Raw genomic sequence first — 19,853 nt, forward strand, 5'->3', positions numbered from 1 at the left:
TTATTATTATTATTATTATTATTATTATTATTGTCTCTCTGCATATGAACAACAATACCCGGCAACACGATGACTAGATACTGTGTGTTTCCTTCTTCTTCCTCCTCACATGACTGCTTATATTATTATTAATATTATTATTGGGATGATAATATATAGTGTATCCATGTCTATATGTATTTATTTATTTATGTACAGTGGGAGTATGAAGGGGCGAAGTCGAACAGGTCGTTTTTTCTATTCTCAAAAGGGGGAAACAGAAGTATACACACACACACAAAATCAAAAATGATACCAAAAGGAAGCCTCAGTTTGTGCTACTGTCGATTATTATTATATTATTGTTAGTATTATTATTGTTATTATTATTATTAGTATTATTATTATGATTTAGTATTAGTATTACTTGCAATTTAAACATTTTTTTTCCTTTTTTTTTGGTTGAACAGACAGAGATGGGACGCCAACAAATTCCCTGCTTCCACCTTCACTCTTTGTCGATGATACTTTTTTTTTCTCGTAAATTCATTTATGGACTCCCCTCTCTCCTTCTGTTAACATTATATATATATATGTATATATATATATATATTAATGGTTGTAGTCCCATTCCGAAGATCATTTACTTTCTTTCTCTCTGTACATATATATATATATATATATATATAGGTTGAAGAAGAGAAGGGGGTGATGAGAGGAGAGAAAAGGAGTTTGGGGGAATGAAGGCGGTGGGAGTGGGAGCTTGAGAGAAAAGAAGAAAAGTAAATACAACGACTAACAAAAAGGAAGGAATGGAAAATTAAAAAAAAAAAGCAGATGAAAAAAGGAAAACGAGAAAAAATGGTAATTCAGAGAAACCTTCTTTTACAGAATTACCCCCATAAGAATTATTAATTAATTAATTTATTTATTTAAATTCATACCACTAAACAACAACAGCAACCAAAAAAAAAAAAAAAAAATTTGAACAAATCACACGTAAACATGACGTCCTCACCATATATAAACACCGCCCCTCTTAAAGGGCGTATTTTACTTGTTAGATGAAAATAACAAGAAGTTGAAAGAGAAAAACAGTGAAAATAATAAAATAAAATAAAATAAAAAAAGCAAAGAGAAAAGAAGAAAAAGAAATAAAGAAAAATTAAGAATGAACGATGAAGGCGATAAAGAAAACAAAAGAATAAAAATAAAAACACAATCTCTCTGGTAGCCACTTACACGAGAATAGAGAGAGACATAGAATACATCATCATTATCAATATACATATATGGTCTTGTGGTGCTCTGTGTTTATTGTTTTGTTTGTTTGTTTGTTTGTTTTCTTTTTTTTTTTCTTTTTGTGTTCTCTTTGCAAACACCATCATCAAGAATAAAGACAATTGAAATAAGATGAGAGACCCTTGTTTTTTTTTTTTTTTTTCTTTTCTTTTCTTCTTCACATCTCTATAGATACCCCCACACATACATGTATACATAGACATTATACCTGAGTCTGTGGGTTGGGGAGTACGGGAAGAATCAAACAGCATTTTTTCTTTTTCTTTTCTTCCCTCATTGATGAGAGAGGAGAACGAAAAAAAAAAAGAGGATTTTAAGTATTCTTTTATATTGGAGGCCAATTTATATCTCCAGCCATATTATATTGGTAATTTCTTTCTCTCCTCTTTTTTTAAAAAAACTTCTTCTTGTTCTTCAGCATCTTTGCTTTCTCTCTCTTTCTCTCTCTTTCTTTTTCTTTGATGATGGTTGTTCTGTTTTTTTTTATTTTAATTTTTCATTTTTCATTTGTTTTTCTTATTTTCTCCTTCAGTTTCAAATGTGGTGCTCTGAAAGTAAAAGCGATTTGTTTGTTTGTTTGTTGTGTGTGCTGTTCTGCCCGATACACCAAAAGTAACCCTATTATGCCTTTTTCCGCAACTTGCAATGAAGAGAATGAAAAGAAGGGGAAACATGAAAGCAGAATTTTTTTTTTTTTTTTACGTACGAAAAAAAAAAAAGAAGAAAAAAGAAATTGTGAAGCAAAGACGGAAATAATTATGTGCCTGATATGGATAATAAATGTTTTTATTATTTTTAGGAATGAAAATATAGCTTTCTTTACTTTCTTTCCTATTCACTCAATCTTCTTTTTTTTTTTCTATTGGTTCTCTCTCTCTATACATGGTTCTATCTATCTATCTATATACCTTTTCTATCCGTGTCTTCTTATTGTTTTCTTCTTTCTTTCCTTCTTTCTTTCTTCTCTGTTTAGTTTCTTCTTTTATACAAAAAGTCACAGACGTGGCCAAGAAAAAGAAATCGACTCCCGTCAACAAATCACACACACACACACATCTACACAACACAAAGAAAAATAAGTATATATACCACATACATACATATATATATATATACACTAGAAAGATGCCTTATCAGAACCTTTTTGTGGCTAAACTCCCACGCAATGTGAATGATGCCGATCTAGAGCAGATCTTCGCCGAGTATTTCCCAATCAGTGCCAAGGTGATGTTGGATGCCGCCACTGGAAAGAGTAAAGGCTTTGGCTTTGTACTCTTCAAGACCGAAGAGGAAGGACGTAAGGCGTATGAAGGAATGAACCGTCGACAAGCCGTCACGCAAGGCCACCGCTTTCATCTCTGCGTGTTTCCCTCGCAGCACTCCGGGCGATCCGCCTTCTACGCCTCCAACGCGCTCTACATTCGCAACATCCCCGTGAGTGTTCCGCAGCATCAGGTGGAGCAGTTCCTCGCGTCCTTCGGCACGCTCTTGTACTGTGCGATGCGTGAGGACCACTACGGCAGCCCCGTGTGGGTCGTCTACGCGGAGTACGACTGCCTCGACTGCTCCGCCAACGCCCTGCGGAAGCTGCACGGGAAGAATTGTTACTTCAACGGCGCCTCCGCCATCATGGCGAAGTACGCCGACAGCGAGGAGACAAAACAGGAGCGGCGGCGGCGGCGCGAGGAGGGAAAGTCGGCGCCCGCCACCGCCCCCGCCCCCCGCAGTGCGTGTGTGTTCCCGCCGCCACCCCAACAACACACCGCGCAGCAGCAGCCGGAGCCCATAAAGACAAACAAACGAACAACAACAACAACTCCAGCGGCCGCAGCGACGGCAGTGACAACGGCAGCGGCGGTTCTTCCAGTCGATTCGGCGGTGTGGTTGCGGGACACGCGGAAGAGCAGCACGCCGGATAGCAATGAGAACAACTACAGTTTCGGCATGGAGGGCGTGGAGACCGGCGGACGCAAAAGTCCTGCAGTGGTGTATCGCCACAATCCCTACTCTCTCGCTCATCTCGAGAAGACAGTGGTGAATCAACCTGTTCGAGGACCACGAAATCTCGTTGCCTGATTGCCTACAGCGCTTTACTAGGGAATAGAGAGAGAGAGAGAGAGAGAGGGAGAAAAGGAGATGCAATACTCTTCTCGTTTTCTTCATAGCTGAGATAGGCTTTCTGGGGTGAAGTGTAGAAGGATGTGGAATTTGGGCATGTCACCACCCTAAGAGTTTGCTAAAAATGGGATACGTAATACATTTCTTTTCTTATTCATTTTTTTTTTTCGTTTATTTCTCATACATACTCTGTGTTTTCTTTCTTTCTTTCCTTATCTCTTAAAAAAAAAAGTCGTTTCATTTGATAAAGAGAGGGAGGTGAACGAACTGGAATGAGGAGTTGGGAACGCATTCCTCTGTTGACAGGTCACTTGAAAAGGAAATACATTTCCTTTTCTTTCTCTCTCTTTCTCCTTCCCTCTCTCTCTCTCTCTTTATTTCACTCTTCCGAGTATTGGAAATGAGGAGTGAGTAGAATATCATAGCCTTTGGTTTATCTCTATTCTTTTTTTTTTTTCTTTTTTATTATTTGCGCGCAATTATCATTTTTTTCTTTTACTTTTTTTTAGGGTTATTACTGTAGCCGAACGCTACACTCACTCTTTCTCACCCTTCGTGTCAAACATCAACGGAGGGAACTTTACTTTTTTTTTATTGTTTTCTTTTTGGAGGGTAATCCTCTTTGGCCGTGTGAACAAACTCCAGGAATGGAATAGTGAGAAAGAGAGAAAGGGAAGGGGGATTCGAATTATTGTATTTTTTTGTTGTTGTTAATGGAAAGGAGAAATGTAGAGGGGGGATAAGGGAAGAAAACGATAAACGTACAATTTAATATGCACATGTACTTTTTTTTTTCTTATGTAAGGTAACAAGAACGCGAACGATACCTTTTTTTTTTTCAATACATACACTTTCTCTCTATTTATTTTTCTTTTTTGTATTCCTTCTCTCTTGGTGTTTTTTTTTGTTGTTGTTTTTTGTTTTCTTTCTTCGATTTCACTTCATCTCATTTTGTTTTTTTTCATGCTGCTCGATCATCTCATTTCTCTCCACAACTATATTTGTATTGTTTGGAGTACTGGTGTGAAATCGTTAATGAACGAGGAGCAAAATAAATAAAATGACTTGGAGGATGCTAAAGGCTGTTCTAGCTATTGAAATAAGAAGTTCATATATATAAATATTTATATATATGTTGGAGGTGAATTACGGATAAACGATTTGGGGAAAATTTTTTTTTTAAAAAAAAAAACGTTTTTTTTTATTTATTTTATTGTTTTTTGATTTCTTTCTTTCTTTTTCTGTATTTGTTTCTATTTTCCCCCACCTTCTGTTTTTTTTTTTTTTTTTTTTAATTCTGGAATAACAATGCGAGGCTGAAACCATTAAACCAGGAGTGAATAAAAAATGTTTGTACGCATTACTTTCAGTTTTTTGTGTTTATGCGTATTCATGCATTTTTCTCACCCAGCCCAGCCGAAAAACCAAAAGAAAAGATATTAATGTTGGGCACTTTTATTTTTACTTAACTTTTTTTTTTTTGAAAACGAAAACGTCTTGTGTTTTTTTTTTATTATTATTATCTTTTTTGTTATTTTTATTTTTTTCTTTTCCTCTCTTCCTGTGTATGCGAGTGGATCATGTGTTTTATTTTCACTTCTTTCCATTATCGTTCTTATTCTTTTCTTTTTTTTTTTTTTTTTCTTTCTGCCTTAAATGACATTTCCCTCTTCTCACCTCACTCCGTTTGTGTGTGTATAGAGATAATAAACAGGGTGAGAAGATGGAAAGTCAATAGGGGTTTAAAGAGAAAAAAAAGAAAAAGAGTGAAAGTAATGAATAGAAGTGAAATAAAATAACAAATTAGCTGCGGGGAAGAAGCAAGAATAATAAGAGGATGATGGATGGGTGATTGTTGTGATGATGATGAGAATGGAGGGAAAAAGAGGGAAATGGAAAGAAATGGAATATAATATAATATATATATATATATATATATATATATATATATATATATATATATTCGTATTCCATCAGTTTCTATTTCACTGTTTTTTTTTTTTCTTTCTCAGAGTATCATAGCCTATATCATACTCTCCTCTTTATTTACTTAATTTACTTTTTTTATAATTTTTTCTACTTAGATGTTTCATGTATCTATGCCGCCCGGGAAAAGGGCTTATTCGAATGAAGACGGAAAAAAGAAAACTTTTTTTTTTTTTATTTTATTTCTTCCTGTTTTTCTTTAATTGAACATATGGAGAGAAAAAAAAAAGGCAGCCGAAAGAGAGTAAATGGAGGAAATTGGTTTTTCTCTTTCTGTGGGCTTTTTTTTTCCTTCTTTTCCTTTCAATTTCTATTTCGTTTGCTTTCTTTTTTTTTTATTCTCTTTTCTCTCCACTTTTTTTTTCTTTTTTTTTCTCTTTATTTCTTAGGGAAGGGAGTTTTTTTTTTCTTTTTGTATCGTTTATTGCTGAAGAATATATTATTGGGATTCTCTTGTTTTTTTTTTCTTTTATTTGGCCTTAAATTACGATTCACTTCTGTATATATATATATATATATATATATATATACATTAAATGGATTTAAACAAACATGTGGTACCGTCAGAGGCTTGGTATTATGTGTGCGTAACCCAAGATGTACTGACGCAGCTAGATGCATTGTTACAACAACTTGATCAGAAGAAGGAAAGCACAAAAACAGATGAGTATAATGTAGTGGAAAAGAAAGTGAACCGAGTTCTTCACGAACGTTTACCCAAACTTTTACAACAACTTTGGCAAGAGATCTGTGTAGGGATAACAGCTGTTCTTAAAGCACATACCGCTCAACCCAGTCATGAGGAAAAGATGTGGAGTGAGTTGGGAGAACAGTGTTCACAGTTATCGCTCTTGAGATCTCTTTATAGATTTATTATGGCTGCCCTCTCTGGAAAGGCAATGTCGAATGGGGGTGGAACTATTGTAGAAGTTCGCGGGATTGCACGCTTGCTGTATCTGCGGGGTTGTGTATTATCGTCAAGTGAAGGGCAAGAATTAAAACAGTGGATGATTGATTTCGTATTGGAATTATATAAAACTATATTTACTCAAGTAGAGAATGGGAATGCACGATTTGATGAGTTGCAGAAAAAAATAACGGTATGTAAAGAAACTTTTCGTGAGTCTTCTTCTTATCAATCTCAACAACAACAACAACGTCAACATCAACAACAACAAGAACCACATCAAGGCATAGGTTCATCTAATGTAAATCTAGAAGCCGAAGTGGGAAGTTGTTCTGATGAAGAAATATGCAAAGAACACTTGAAATTTCTTAGGGCAGCGTGTATTGGATTAGCAGATGATCTCATCACTTTTCTGAGACAACAAACATTAGAAGATTTACAGTCATCTCCACCTTTAAAGGAAAAGAATGATGGTGATGATAATATTCAACCCAATCTCTCTGCTAGTGAACCCACCGACACGGTAGTGGAGTTAACAGGAGTTGTGAAGGACTCTCATTTAACCGCTGGCGCTGATCGTTGGGTATTTTTTCGCATCCGCCCGAACGATTCTCCTCCACTCACGCTTGAGGAAGTCTCTCTTCAAGTGCGTAACTTTTACGATGTGTATAATGCGGAGAAGAGTAGTATGGCCTTTGCCTTTGCAGACGGCTACGGGGAGGACTACACAGATCTCTTTGATGCCCTCGAATACCGCTACTGCTTTACCGCCCCCGAAAAAATACCCACAGCAGCAATAGAAACAACAACAACAACAAAGGGAATAGAAACAACTGGAACTACACCAATAGCAACAACAACAACAACAACAAGAGTGGAGGGAGTCACAATGTCTGTTCCATCTGAAAAACAGTTGCCTGATGGGGAAGTGCCTAAAGAGGCTGAAGAGGGAGTAAAAGAGTCGGATAAGAAGTCTGAAGAAGGCGGTGGATGTTCTGTTATGTGAAGAAGAGCATCTAGTAGAATGAAAGAACAAAGGAAAGAAAAAGAATAAACTCTTTTTTTTTGTTGTTGTTGTTGAACAGAAAGCGTTGCAGAAGTTCTTCTTTCTGTTGAGTGATTTCCAGAGAAGAGTACTTCTTTTTGCAATGATGCTGCTTTATAAGAGAATCTATATTTGTTTACTTTTAAATAGTTTTGCTTTTCTTTCCATTTCTCTGTACTGTTGGTGCAGAATTGCTATACAATTCACATCTATGAAATACATATACTCTTTTGTTTTTTTTTTTTATTTTCTTTTTTTGGATGTTTAGATTAGACGAAGCAAAAGAAAAAAAAAAGAAAGAAAGAAAGAAAGAAAAGTATAAATTGATAGACGAGAGAGGAATACTGCAGGGACGATGTTCTCTTATGTTAATGGCAACACCATTCAAGATATACAAGCCCAACAACTCCTTACGAGAATAGATGAACAATTGGAGCGGTGGAATAAAAAGTATGGATCTATCACTCAACCTACACGGCCGGAGACATTCGTCTCTAGAGAAGCGTGGAATTCCTCAAATGTAAACTCTGCGACTACCTTATATGGAGAGTCTACACATACTACTAATAATACGAATAATACTCCAACAGCAACAACAACAGCAGCTGCTGCTGCCGCAGTAGAGTCGATATCAGTCCCTAATAATGAGGAAAAACTTACCAGTTCAGTGTTACTCACACGTATAGATGGACTGGAAAAACAACTACGTGCTGCTGAGGAAGATCGTGTAAATCTTCGGCAGCTTCTTTCAGCTACAGAGCGTCGACTTTCAGAAGTCTTAACTGCTCAAAAGACACTTCAAAATGAATGGATTTCATTTCGTGAAGAGTTTTTAACATTTTATCGAAGGAATAATGAAGATAACACAACAATATCAACAACCGCATCTAATATAGAGTCTGATAGATATCATGGCACACATTTCGTACAGAGACAAAATAATAATAATAATAATAATAATAATAACAGCAATAACAGTAGTAGTACCTTCTCTGGTCCTCCAACAGTTACTTCCACAGAGTTAGCAAACACACAAGGTGTTTCCTCGTCAATTAGTTTTCTTAGAAATGAAGGAACCCCTGGTGGGATGCCGTTAAGGAATGCTTCCGCATTAGGTATCGAACCTGCACAGCAACGCAGAATGGTGTTAGAACAATTAGCGCATCGTCTTTCAATTCCATTTGGATCCTGAGATGTAGAGGATATACATTAATCATGGATAGATAAAGAAAGAGAGAGTTTTTGGTTTTTACCCTTTTTTTTCCCCATTATATTTACAAGAATTAGAGATTATATTCCCAAATGTTTGATACAAATATGTTTTACTAACCAACCCCTCTTTGATGGGTACAGGTGTATCTGAAGAAATAGTGTCTATATATTTTTTGTTTCTTATTCTCCTCTTTATCTATTTTCACTTTTATAGACAAGAGAAGTAAAATGGTGCTTCATATTTCTCTTGTGGGGAAATCAAATCATTCCCCACCAACACGATTGGATCTGTTAGAGAAACTGCGCCGTTTTTCTCCCCGTGCTTATCATGCCACTCGCTCCTATTTATGGACAGAAGACAATTTATTCACTAATCTTTCTCCAGTGAAAATAATAACTGCAGTGGCACCTAAAGGGGATTGTGATTGTTGTTATTATTATGCGTTTAAAGCCGATTTGTCCTGTGGAGGAAATAACGAAGATGTTCGTGTGGTCGCCATGCTTCTTCTAGACCTCACAGCCGCAGTGGAGGAGATCGCGGCGATTATAACTGAGCAAGAAGATGTTGGAGAAGAAGATGTGAGTGATGTATTGCTTGTGGAGTTGGCAGATGTAGTGGAGCAATCAGAAGAGAGACGCCGAGCCTATTTGAGACGCTGGGCCGCAGAGGAACACAATTATCATCGTAAAATGGTAAACCGTGTGGTACTCTCATCTGGTGATCTCTTTATTCTTCCACTCTCTTTACCGTATACTACTTTTATACAAAATGAATCAGAAAAGGAAAATGATAAAATAAAAGTTTCTTTAGCTTTTCTCAGTTTAGATAAAGAAACAAAGGAACATTGTCGTGAGAGGGAACTCACAGAGGCTTTACATGATTGGGCAAATGGGGTGGAAAGAGTCATGCGAGAAGAATCTTGGCATCTCGCAATAGTCTCTATACCCGCTTCTGTAGCCGAACTCATTAATGTTTATCCACATCTTGTACAGAAGGCACTATTACATCATAGTGTTCGGGAACCATTACATTGGCTTCAAAGTGGTACACTCGCTTCCATCTCATCTAGTCATGCAGAAGATATTGTTCGTGTAGTTATTCAGGAATACCGTATTTTAGTACAAAATAATCGTTACGTACGAGTACCATTAAGAATGCCACGATATACATTTGCTCACTTTTATTGTACAAGTATACCTCCTTCTCTGAGAAGTGAACCGCTAGTAGTAAATTACTCTTCAAATACTCAGAAAAATAATTTGAATATAGTTACAGATGAAAAGGAAGTTTTATTAGGTCTTCAACTCACCATTGCACTTCATAGACTTCGTTGTGAAGTGCCTGGTTCACATAAAGAAGTTATTGAACAATTTTTAAAAGATTTACAACGTAGAAATGATGAGACGAGTATGATTTCTAATGTTGTAAATGATCCTAATGATGTCCTTTCACAACGTAGACTTAATCGATTGAGACGAAGAATGATGCCTGTGGCTTCTATGCAGGGACATTCTACGGATTGGATGCGTACATATGCACAAGAGGCCGCGAGGATGTATGATGTTACAGATAAAGAGTTTGCTCGTTTTGATGAAAACATGCTGAACTCCAGTGAGAGTGACTCCAGTTCACAAGAGGAGAATAATACAGATAAATATGAGAGTGATGATGATACTATCTCTACTACAGAAGATGAGATTCATGCTGTGGAGAGGGAAATTGAGGAGATGGAACCTTTGTTGGAGGCAAAGATGCGAGAGGCGGTGTTGGGCAGAGATGGTGTTTGCAGTGGAAATGAAAATGAAACTGCAGCGTTGGCCGCAGTAGCAGAGAACGTTTTATTCCGTGAAACTGTTCAGATGCTCGCTCATGATGATGATCCCTGCAGAAGTTGAAGTAAGGAAAGAAGGAGGTAAAAAAAAAAAAAAAAAGAAATAACAACGAAGAAGAAAGAAAGAGACGGGGTAGTGGGAGGTGAAAGAGACTAAAATGAGATATAGAATGTAATGATGTATTCTTTTTTTTTTTACTTTGAGAACAAAATGTGGATTTATTGTTGTTGTTGTTTTTTTTTTTCCTTTTTTTTTGTTTTTTTTTTTTTATGTTTTCTCTTGGTTGAAGGGAAGTGTAGTACACTCTCAAGATAAGCATAGGCAGAGAGTTAAAAGTACGATATATATATATATACATAGAGAGAAAGAAAGAAGTATATAGAGAGAAATAAGAATATTAAGAAATATAGAGAAGGAACAAAGGAAAAATAGAGATAAAAAAAAAAAATGTCACAATCGAGTGAGAGTGTATTGCGTGAATTACAATTACGTGGTACGCAAGTAATCTGTATTGCTGTTTCTGCAGAGTACCTTATTTGGTGTAGTCACAGTGGTGGGGTTTCTAAACTCTATGTGTGGTATTGCTGGGAAGAACAGCCCTCTACGGAGCCGCTGGTGGAATTGGGATTTACACCATCTCTCATCTCCCTCTTTCAAGAAAAGATTCTGTTAATAGGTGAAAGAGCATTGGCACTTTTTACATTGGAACGTCATCCACTCTGTATATTGGCTGGAGGAGGAGTAGAAGAACAAGAAGAAGAAGAAGAATGTTCTTTAACAGAAGAATTTGTTTGTGGTTGTGTGATAGAAGGTGTGAATCAAGCCACATGGACACCAGATGGTTTGACTGTTGCCCTTTCCACACCAGACCAACTTGTATTAGTGGATTGTCGAGTTGGGTATACGGGTAATGGTGATGATAGTGGTAGTAGAGGAGGTGAGAGATGGCCATATCAGTTAGTAGACTGTGGTTGTTGGTATGATGATCACGGTGCTGCCTTTGCTGCATTTAGTGCAACTCGTTTATTTCTTATATCGTATCAAAATCATTTAGTAAGTATTCGTTATAAAAATGAGGATGATGATATTTGTTGTCATGTAGAGTCTATACTAGATCGGGATGGTCATATTCTTTCACGTGCGCATCAAGTAACTTGTTTTGCTGTTGGGGGAAGTGAAGAAGGTCATCTCGTAGTGGGATTTTCAGATGGAACGGTAAAACTCTTACAACAAGAGACATTAGATGTATTTTTTACTCTTAATGTGACGAAACAATTATACCGATCGGTAGATCCATCTACTATTCCAAAAGAAGTGGAAGAAGGAGGAATGTGTGTGCTGGACGTGACAGTAGGTAGAAAATTTTTTTTATTAGTTCGTCCAGATGCTGTGATATGTTATGATAAAAACTCTATGGAATTGTTAATAGATCGAACATTATTTCTTTCAGATGATAATTCTGTATTATGTGCGGTTTCAGGAAATGGTTCATGGTGTGTTTGGTCACCAAAGAAACAAGATTTCATTTATTATGTTCCTGGTGTAGAAGTATGTAGTTCGAATATCAATAATGATGATATGATTCACGCCAGAGAGGCACTCCGTGCAGAACTCTTAGAACCTCTTTTATTACCTTATCAACAACAATTAGCAGCGGCTACAGCTGCATCTGTTGGAAAAGGTACTGGTAAAAATGATAAAAATAATAAGAAAAAAACGAATTTGAATGTGGATAAACCAGTAACCTTTGGACATCCTATTAAAAGTAGTGGTTATGCTGCTAGTGTGCCCTGGAGTATTCAAAAACAAGAAAAGGATATACGGGCCAAAACACGTAAACCGACACGACTTCCACCAATAACCGCCGCTCCTCTGCGGTATAAAGCATTACCATTTTCTAATCATCCTTTGCAACCAATGACAAATAGTAATAAAATTCTTTCTTCTTCACCTATTCATCATGCAGTTGTAACCTCAGCTACATTCTCAGCAGCAGGTGCTGGTCTTCTTACAGCCTCTGGTGATACCACAGCAAATTGGCTAAAGTATCCAGTGGCAAAAAATGGAGGAGATGGTAAAATGATGCGAGCCCATAAGGCTCCATTAAATACAGCAGATATTAATCTTTCTGTTAATGCACCTATTGTTGCAACTGGATCAGCTGATGGTATGATCGCAGTATGGCAACCTAGTAAACGTGCATCACCTTATATTATACAACAAGTTGGTAAAGAAGTACGAAGTGTAAAATTTTTCTACACAGATAAATTTCTTTGTTACGCTGCTGGAAACACTGTAAATTTATCTCGTTATGCTTTAGATGATGGTGGTGGTGATTTACATCGTAAACGTAATGAATCCAAAATGGAGAATGTATTAAGTTTTAATGCAGGTTCCGCTCATTCTGTGGTAGCTATAGATGCTATTAATTACTTCACTTCTAACATTATAGTTTGGGCTGGATCAAATAAAACTGTTGGTATTTATGATGTTTCTGCTGAAAAAAATATTCGTCTAGTTGAAGAGGCCCATACACGACCTATACATCATATTGGGATGATGACAGCAAGTAGGTATGCTTCACCTAGTACAGATCTTTTACATATGTACATAACAGCTGGATTAGATAACACCGTTCGGGTTTGGGATCTTCGTCAAGAGCGATCGGTTAGACAATTGGCATTTCACCGCAACACTGCAGTTCCCGTTGGAGTGGCGCTTTCACCAACAGGTGCAATGGTGGCTGTTGGAAGTGAAAATCGTACAGTGTGCATTTACGATGTTGGCTCCGGTGCGGCTCTTGATAATGTGGTGGTAGCGGATATACCTACTGCAGTTTGTTGGCACCCAGTGGAAAATGTTCTCGCTGTTGGTATTACAACAGGTGGTATACATTTAATGGGGCAACGATAGAAAAAAAAAAAGAGAAGAAAGAAAGAAAGAGAAAGAGAAAAAGGAGGATGTTTTTTTTTCTTTTCCTGTATTTCCTTTTTTTTAAAAAAATATTTTACTTTTCTATTCATCTCTAGGTGCCTCTGTCTCTTTCTGTGGGGATCCAAAAGTGAGATGGGGGAAATAGAGATAATAATAATAATAATGGTTATGCTCTTAGAGTAATAAGGGAATTTTATTTATTATTCATTTGGAAAGAAGGACGAAAAAAAGTAGATCTATTTCTACCCTCTTTTTTTTTTTGCATTTTCTACATTCACTCCAGTAGTCACATTTTAAATTCCACATAACCGTAGAGAAGAAGGTAGTTGTGGAGATGTACCACCACAGAAATACTTCAGTCAAACCTGTGGGAGGGGAAAAGGCACATGTACCCACATTATCATCAGCAGCAACAAGAACAAAAGTCATTGAAAGAGAAGTATTAACAAATGGATCAGGCATTTCATCAAAAGATGAAGGAACAATATCTGGTGGCAGTATTGCTCAGAAGAAAAAAAATGTTAAGCAAACCTACAGGCAAGTGAAAAAAAAATATACTAAATCAAGAACGACGCATAGAAAAGGAGAACGTCCATGGATTGGAGCCATGCTTACTTTTTTATATTTTCTTCTTGTGAGATGTCTTATTTTAGTACCACTGCGTGCTATACAAAAGTGGATAAAAGAATATTCTGAACGAATGCAATCCCGGCGTACAGAACAGCGGTATCTTGATATTATGAATTCCACTGATAGTCTACATACATGGTTTACAGCAGCCGTCAATCTTGACAATCATCGTGGGATGCAAAAGTGGAAAAGAGAAATACCAGTAAAGACGGCTTGTGATGCGGAGGGACTTCTACAAGATGCGTTGTGTGCGAGAGCTCTTGCTTTATCTAAGAATGAACGGGCAATGGGTGAGTTCTTACGTTCACAACTTCATCGTACAGCCCATGGAATAACCAATCCGTATAATTATCGCTATTACACTGGTACAACATGCTATGTAGAAGACTATAATACGGCAATTGTAAAACTAATACAGACATTTAGTATATCATCTTCTAAAGAAGAAAATATGAATCCAACAACTATCATTCCAGTTAGAAAACCTCCTGATTTTTATGCATCATTGATGGGTAATAATATTACGACTCAAGTTTCTAATTGTACAACGGAAGAAGAAGAAGAAGAAGGGGAAGTAGAAGTACCCACTGTTAATGAGAAGGAGGGAGAAGAAAAGTACTGTAGTAAAACAGAATGTTGTGATGTAGGAGGAAGTCATATAGATAGTCCTCCTGATGGGGATGGTGATAGTGATAGTAGTTGTCGTACCGCCGTAGCAGTAGGACCGAAACTATCATGTTATCTTTCTTCTCTTCTTCATTGGGCATATGAACCTCGTCCGTTAAGTGAAACATCTCTAACAAATATTGAAAAATTAAATATTCTTCAAGATACTTTACAATCCTATGGAAGAAGTGCTCTTATGCTTAGTGGAGGTTCAACTTTGGGAGTTTATCACACAGGTGTTGTTCGAGCTCTTTTTGATGCTGGATTACTTCCAGATATTATTTCTGGTTCTTCCGCAGGTTCTATTATAGCTGGACTTATTTGTACTAAATCAGAAGATCAACTTCGTATATTAATGCAAGAATCCGTACTTACAGTACAAACACTTCAATTAGAACCCTTTGATGAGGGTGGATTTTTTCAAAATTTAAAACGTCGAATTAAAACTGGTGCTCTTATGGATATTCGAACTCTTATGGAGTGTCTTCGTTCTAATTTTGGAGATATTACATTTGAAGAAGCTTATCATAAAACTGGTCGTATATTAAATGTATGTGTTACGAGTGATCAATATAGTGGTTCTCATACAGATAGACATATGCTTCTTAATTATGTAACTTCTCCAAATGTAGTTGTTTGGAGTGCTGTGAGTGCCAGTTGTGCTCTTCCAGGACTTTTCACAGCTGTTCAATTAATTGAAAAACATCCTGGTGGTAAATTTCATCGTTTTCTTCCTGGTCAATTATGGTGTGATGGAAGTTTAGCAAAAGATTTACCACGTGAAAGTCTTTCTGCTTTATTTAATGTGAATTATTTTATTGTTAGTCAAGTCAATCCACATATTATTCCATTTTTACGAAAACACGCATCCCCTTTAGTGTATAAACAACAACGACCAAGAAAAATTCTTAGCCGAATTTGGTATGGTTGTTGTCGCGAAGCACGTCATTGGGTTTTAAAACTATTTAATGCTGGTTTGCTATCCAAAACAGGAAAATTTGAATTACTTTACTTATCCTTAACTCAATGCTATGATGGTGATATTCTTATTCTCCCCATTGGGAATGTTTTACATGCGGTGCCGGATTATTTCAATATTGTCGCCAATCCCAGTCCTGAGTATATTGCGTTTGTCACTAGTAAGGCTCAACTTCGTACATGGCCTCATCTTAATCAAATTCGTCATTCCACAATGATTGAAAGGACTCTCCTTCAGGAAATTGCCATACTGAAGGAAAGTATTGGAAAAGGTGAAAGAAAAAACGATTAATTAAAAAGAAAGTACATGTTATTAGTTTTTTAGTTTATGTCTTGTTTTTTGTTGTTGTTGTTGTTGTTGTTGTTGTTTCAGTTTGTGTCTGTTAATGCGTTTATTTTACTTTCGTTCGGTATCCCATTCTGATATCTCAAGTTTTTTTTTGTTTTTTTTATTATTATTATTATTATTATTTATTTAGTGTTATTGATGGAGTTTATATATATATATATATATATATATATAGTGAATATATGAGTATAAGTATGAGAAGTGATTGTTTTAGCGAGTCTGCATTTCTTTCTCTCTCTCTCTCTCTCTCTCTCTCTCTTTCACTCCTCCCTGTGAAGACAGAGATGAGTACGTTAAGATGCATATTATTATTATTTTTTTTTTTTTACCTTCCTTCTTATCATGACTGTGAAATATTATATGTAGCAGTCAAACTTTTCTTTATATGTTGATTTTATTTTATTTTTATATCCTCTCTTTTCTCTCTATATATATTTTCCTTTACCCTTCTTCTTCTTCCTCTTCTAGTCCACTCATTATCATTATCGAATAAATAATAATAGTAATAATAATAACAGAATGCTCTCTACAGATGCGATGGATCCATTTGAGTACCTCTTCATTGCGACTAGTGAAATATCACCGCTGCTGCCGTCCACTTTAGAAGCGACTGTTCGCCGCTCCCACAACCGCGCAGAAGACACCGCGACGGATCACACGGCCATTGAAGAGACGTGGAATAAACTCACAAAAAGAAATGATGGAGAGCCGCAGAGGGAGAATGTGTATAATGGATTAAAGTTTCGTTTACATGGCGTAGTGCAAGAGGGTAATAAGTGTAGTCTACAACTTGGTTTAACAGACTATAAGAGTAGTTTGGGAACGACAAGGAATATTGGTATGTATGCTGAGCTTGCGAAAAGAAAAGGTGTTCTGTTAGAGAATTATCTCGCGAATGCTTTGGGTGTGGAATGTTTTACTCTTACTTCTGATGGAATGGGGGTTTTATTTTGTCGATCAGAGTCTGTTAGTGAGTATCCTGGTTTCTTCTGTTTCCCTGGTGGACATGCAGAGCCTAATAAAATTTTTAATTGGCAACACTTTAAAGAAACCCACTCCAGAGATACTTCTACTATTATTACTACTACGAATAATAATAATAGTAATAATAATAATAATAATAATAATAAATCTTCTTCTTCTTTATTGAATGAGGCTGCAGGATGGTTTGAATATGTAACGACATCTACACTTGTGGATCTTCTCTTTGACGCAGCTACAATGGAAGTAGCGGATGAACTTGGGGTGGAACCCACTTCCTGTAGTAATAAAGGACTTTTAAGTGTTGTTAGAAATGTAAAGAGTAGAAAACCGGATGTTTGTTTTTTTATTCAATTAAGTCTTAACGCATCTGAAGTAAAGAAATGTTTTAATAGTCGAAGAGGGGCGGATGCTTTTGAATCAATTCCTAATTCATTGCGATTGATTGATCTTAACATGATCAAAACAGAAGAGGCGGCACGGTGTTTTGTGGAGGAAAAACTCCAGGGAAAATTAACTCCAGCATCTTTTGCGTGTTTGTTGCATGGGATAAAATATATTTAGTAATCACATCAAAAATATTTTTTTTTTTCACAATGATTACCCGAAATTAAAGAAAACGTTATTTATATAATGATCGCTTTCTTTTTGGAGATGGGAAAAAAAAAAAATTCTACAAAAGAGAATGGAGAAATGGAAGGTGGGTAGAGGGGGGAATACAAAATGGATAATAAAAAAAAAAAAAAATAGATTTGGTGACTAATTTTTACAGACCCAATTACTCTATGTGTTCTTATGGTCATTATTATCTTTTTTTGTTCTCCTCCCTTCTTCAATCTCCTCCCTCTTCTAATGTTGTGTGAGCCTTACCATTCTTAATTGAGTAGAGGAAAGAGAAAAGGGAGAAAAAGGAGGCCCAATATTATTATTATTATTATTATTATTATTATTATTATTATTATTTAGATATATTCACAATGGATGACTGTACATTATATGCGACTTCACAATCCACTGCAGTGGCGATGCTGCGGTATTACACAAGAGAGGCCTCTCAGGTCCCGTATGTCTCTCTTAAGAAGTGCGGCATTACAAACATTAGTGAACTTCTCTCAGCCTTCACTCAACTTCCCAATATGCTCTCATTGGATCTTAGTGATAATAATATTATTTCACTTCCACAAGGTACGGATTTGGCTGCATGTATGCCCCAATTGCGTTCACTTGATCTCTCTAATAATCCATTAGAACTATCGGAATCTGTATTGATTACATTACAACATCTACGGGAATTGCGTGTTCTTCGTCTTTCATTACCATCCAACTCAAGAGTTAATGTGTGGATCGCCGAGTCCCTTCCACAATTGCAAATCTTAAATGGAGTGAAAGTCCATCGATCTAATGTGGTAAAAGGTAATTTAGTGACTTTACCTAATATAAAAATGGAAAGATATGTATGCTCTGAAGAAACTCCATGTGATGATGGGAATTCTAAACGGATGATATTACAGAATCCTTCAGTAATAAAGGAAAAGAATTTAATATTAAATACGTTAAAATTAATAGATTATAGTACGAAACTTCATAAACCGAGTGAAGAAACATCAACAACAACGACTAGGGAAGTTAGTTTTTTACAACAAACGGAACATCCTCAACTCTCTCTTCTCTCAGTTCTACGTATTATTCAAAGAATGGCTTGGAGTAAGCAAAGACGAGAAGAAGAACGTCGTCGACAAAATTTATTGTATACACAGAGTGAAAAATCATATCCCTATCACTATTATTATGAAACCATGATTCAGTATATGTTTGTATTTTTTGGAGAACAGTATTCAACTTCATCGGATGCAGAAATAGTTGAACATATTATGGGATTTATACGATCTCTTCATTATTATGTAGAGGTAGAAAAATGTATAGAAGCCTATGTTTTTTTACAAATACTTCATAATAGAATTGAGGAATCGTATTGGTTATTTTTTGAATCTCTTTCTTCAATGATGAGTGATCTCTTGGAACATATTGTTTCTTCAGACTCTTTGGATCTTAATTTAACTGTACTACAGTCTGATATAAATAGAGAAGATAAACAAAATAACTCGTGGATACATCATTGTGCACATCATGGGTTTTTATCTAAGGAACATGTATTTCGTATCGTGGATGCACTTATTCCCTTATCTCAACGGGATAGTTTATTACATATTGATCTTGTAGAAGCTGTTGTTAATCTTTTATCCGTCTCAGATAATAATAATAATAATAATAATGATAATAATAATATTAGATTGGAAGGATTACAAAGTACAACCGTCACAGCAGGTTGTCTTCTTCGTTGTTTGTGTGAAGTATTCGTAAAACACCATGAACGATCTATTCAACCTATTGTGGAGGCATTTTATACTATTATTGATAGTAGTAGTAATGAGGAGGACTCTATTGGAATAATAAACATGGCACAACTTCGAGATTTATTACAATGTATGGGTTCTCCTTTGGCTGCCAGCTCTGAGTTCTTTATGCGTGTACACATATCAACTAATGGACCGTTAGAAGATGCTCCTATTACTTTTTCTGCTGTTGTGGAAGCCGTACGTTATTTTGTTCGGGGATCTCCTTCATTCTCTGAATAGAGAAAGGGTTGTAGAGAGTGACGTATATAAATTATTTTTTTTTATATTTATTTGTTTATATATATATATATATATATATATATATTCTTGTAACTGTATTCACCTTGTATATTGTAATGGCTATAAATAGATAATTAAAGAGAAAAAAAAAAGAAAGGGCTCTAGTATATACTATATTTCCTGGATTATTTTCTCTGGAGATTATTTTTTTTGTATTTGTATCTCTGTTTCTTCTTTGTTTTTGTTGTTGTTCCTTTTTTTATCACTAGTGACTCATTGCCTGTAGTTTTTTTTTTT

General features: G+C 36.0%; 8 protein-coding genes across 8 annotated transcripts; all 8 read left to right on the forward strand.

Annotated features, from left to right (window-relative positions):
* Window positions 1–2,406: 2,406 nt before the first annotated feature.
* On the forward strand, window positions 2,407–3,357 carry TM35_000072810 (RNA-binding protein; the record flags this gene model as incomplete). Its single annotated transcript, XM_029023727.1, has 1 exon — window positions 2,407–3,357. The coding sequence occupies one exon, from the start codon at window positions 2,407–2,409 to the stop codon at window positions 3,355–3,357; it is 951 nt and encodes a 316-aa protein (XP_028884923.1).
* Window positions 3,358–5,921: 2,564 nt separating this feature from the next.
* Window positions 5,922–7,298, forward strand: TM35_000072820 (uncharacterized protein; the record flags this gene model as incomplete). The annotated part of the gene is made up of 1 exon (XM_029023728.1): window positions 5,922–7,298. One exon carries the CDS (start codon window positions 5,922–5,924, stop codon window positions 7,296–7,298), a length of 1,377 nt encoding a protein of 458 aa, XP_028884924.1.
* A 394-nt stretch (window positions 7,299–7,692) lies between these two features.
* Window positions 7,693–8,529, forward strand: TM35_000072830 (uncharacterized protein; the record flags this gene model as incomplete). Its single annotated transcript, XM_029023729.1, has 1 exon — window positions 7,693–8,529. The coding sequence occupies one exon, from the start codon at window positions 7,693–7,695 to the stop codon at window positions 8,527–8,529; it is 837 nt and encodes a 278-aa protein (XP_028884925.1).
* Window positions 8,530–8,777: 248 nt separating this feature from the next.
* Window positions 8,778–10,445, forward strand: TM35_000072840 (uncharacterized protein; the record flags this gene model as incomplete). The annotated part of the gene is made up of 1 exon (XM_029023730.1): window positions 8,778–10,445. One exon carries the CDS (start codon window positions 8,778–8,780, stop codon window positions 10,443–10,445), a length of 1,668 nt encoding a protein of 555 aa, XP_028884926.1.
* Window positions 10,446–10,829: 384 nt separating this feature from the next.
* Window positions 10,830–13,295, forward strand: TM35_000072850 (putative WD repeat-containing protein 27-like; the record flags this gene model as incomplete). The annotated part of the gene is made up of 1 exon (XM_029023731.1): window positions 10,830–13,295. The coding sequence occupies one exon, from the start codon at window positions 10,830–10,832 to the stop codon at window positions 13,293–13,295; it is 2,466 nt and encodes an 821-aa protein (XP_028884927.1).
* Window positions 13,296–13,650: 355 nt separating this feature from the next.
* TM35_000072860 (uncharacterized protein) lies at window positions 13,651–15,882 on the forward strand (the record flags this gene model as incomplete). Its single annotated transcript, XM_029023732.1, has 1 exon — window positions 13,651–15,882. The coding sequence occupies one exon, from the start codon at window positions 13,651–13,653 to the stop codon at window positions 15,880–15,882; it is 2,232 nt and encodes a 743-aa protein (XP_028884928.1).
* A 576-nt stretch (window positions 15,883–16,458) lies between these two features.
* Window positions 16,459–17,484, forward strand: TM35_000072870 (putative nucleoside diphosphate-linked moiety X motif 22-like; the record flags this gene model as incomplete). The annotated part of the gene is made up of 1 exon (XM_029023733.1): window positions 16,459–17,484. One exon carries the CDS (start codon window positions 16,459–16,461, stop codon window positions 17,482–17,484), a length of 1,026 nt encoding a protein of 341 aa, XP_028884929.1.
* Window positions 17,485–17,897: 413 nt separating this feature from the next.
* On the forward strand, window positions 17,898–19,556 carry TM35_000072880 (uncharacterized protein; the record flags this gene model as incomplete). The annotated part of the gene is made up of 1 exon (XM_029023734.1): window positions 17,898–19,556. One exon carries the CDS (start codon window positions 17,898–17,900, stop codon window positions 19,554–19,556), a length of 1,659 nt encoding a protein of 552 aa, XP_028884930.1.
* Between the last annotated feature and the right edge of the window lie 297 nt (window positions 19,557–19,853).

Source organism: Trypanosoma theileri (genome assembly GCF_002087225.1).
Source record: "Trypanosoma theileri isolate Edinburgh chromosome Unknown TM35_Tth_7_V1, whole genome shotgun sequence".
Lineage (NCBI taxonomy): Eukaryota > Euglenozoa > Kinetoplastea > Trypanosomatida > Trypanosomatidae > Trypanosoma > Trypanosoma theileri.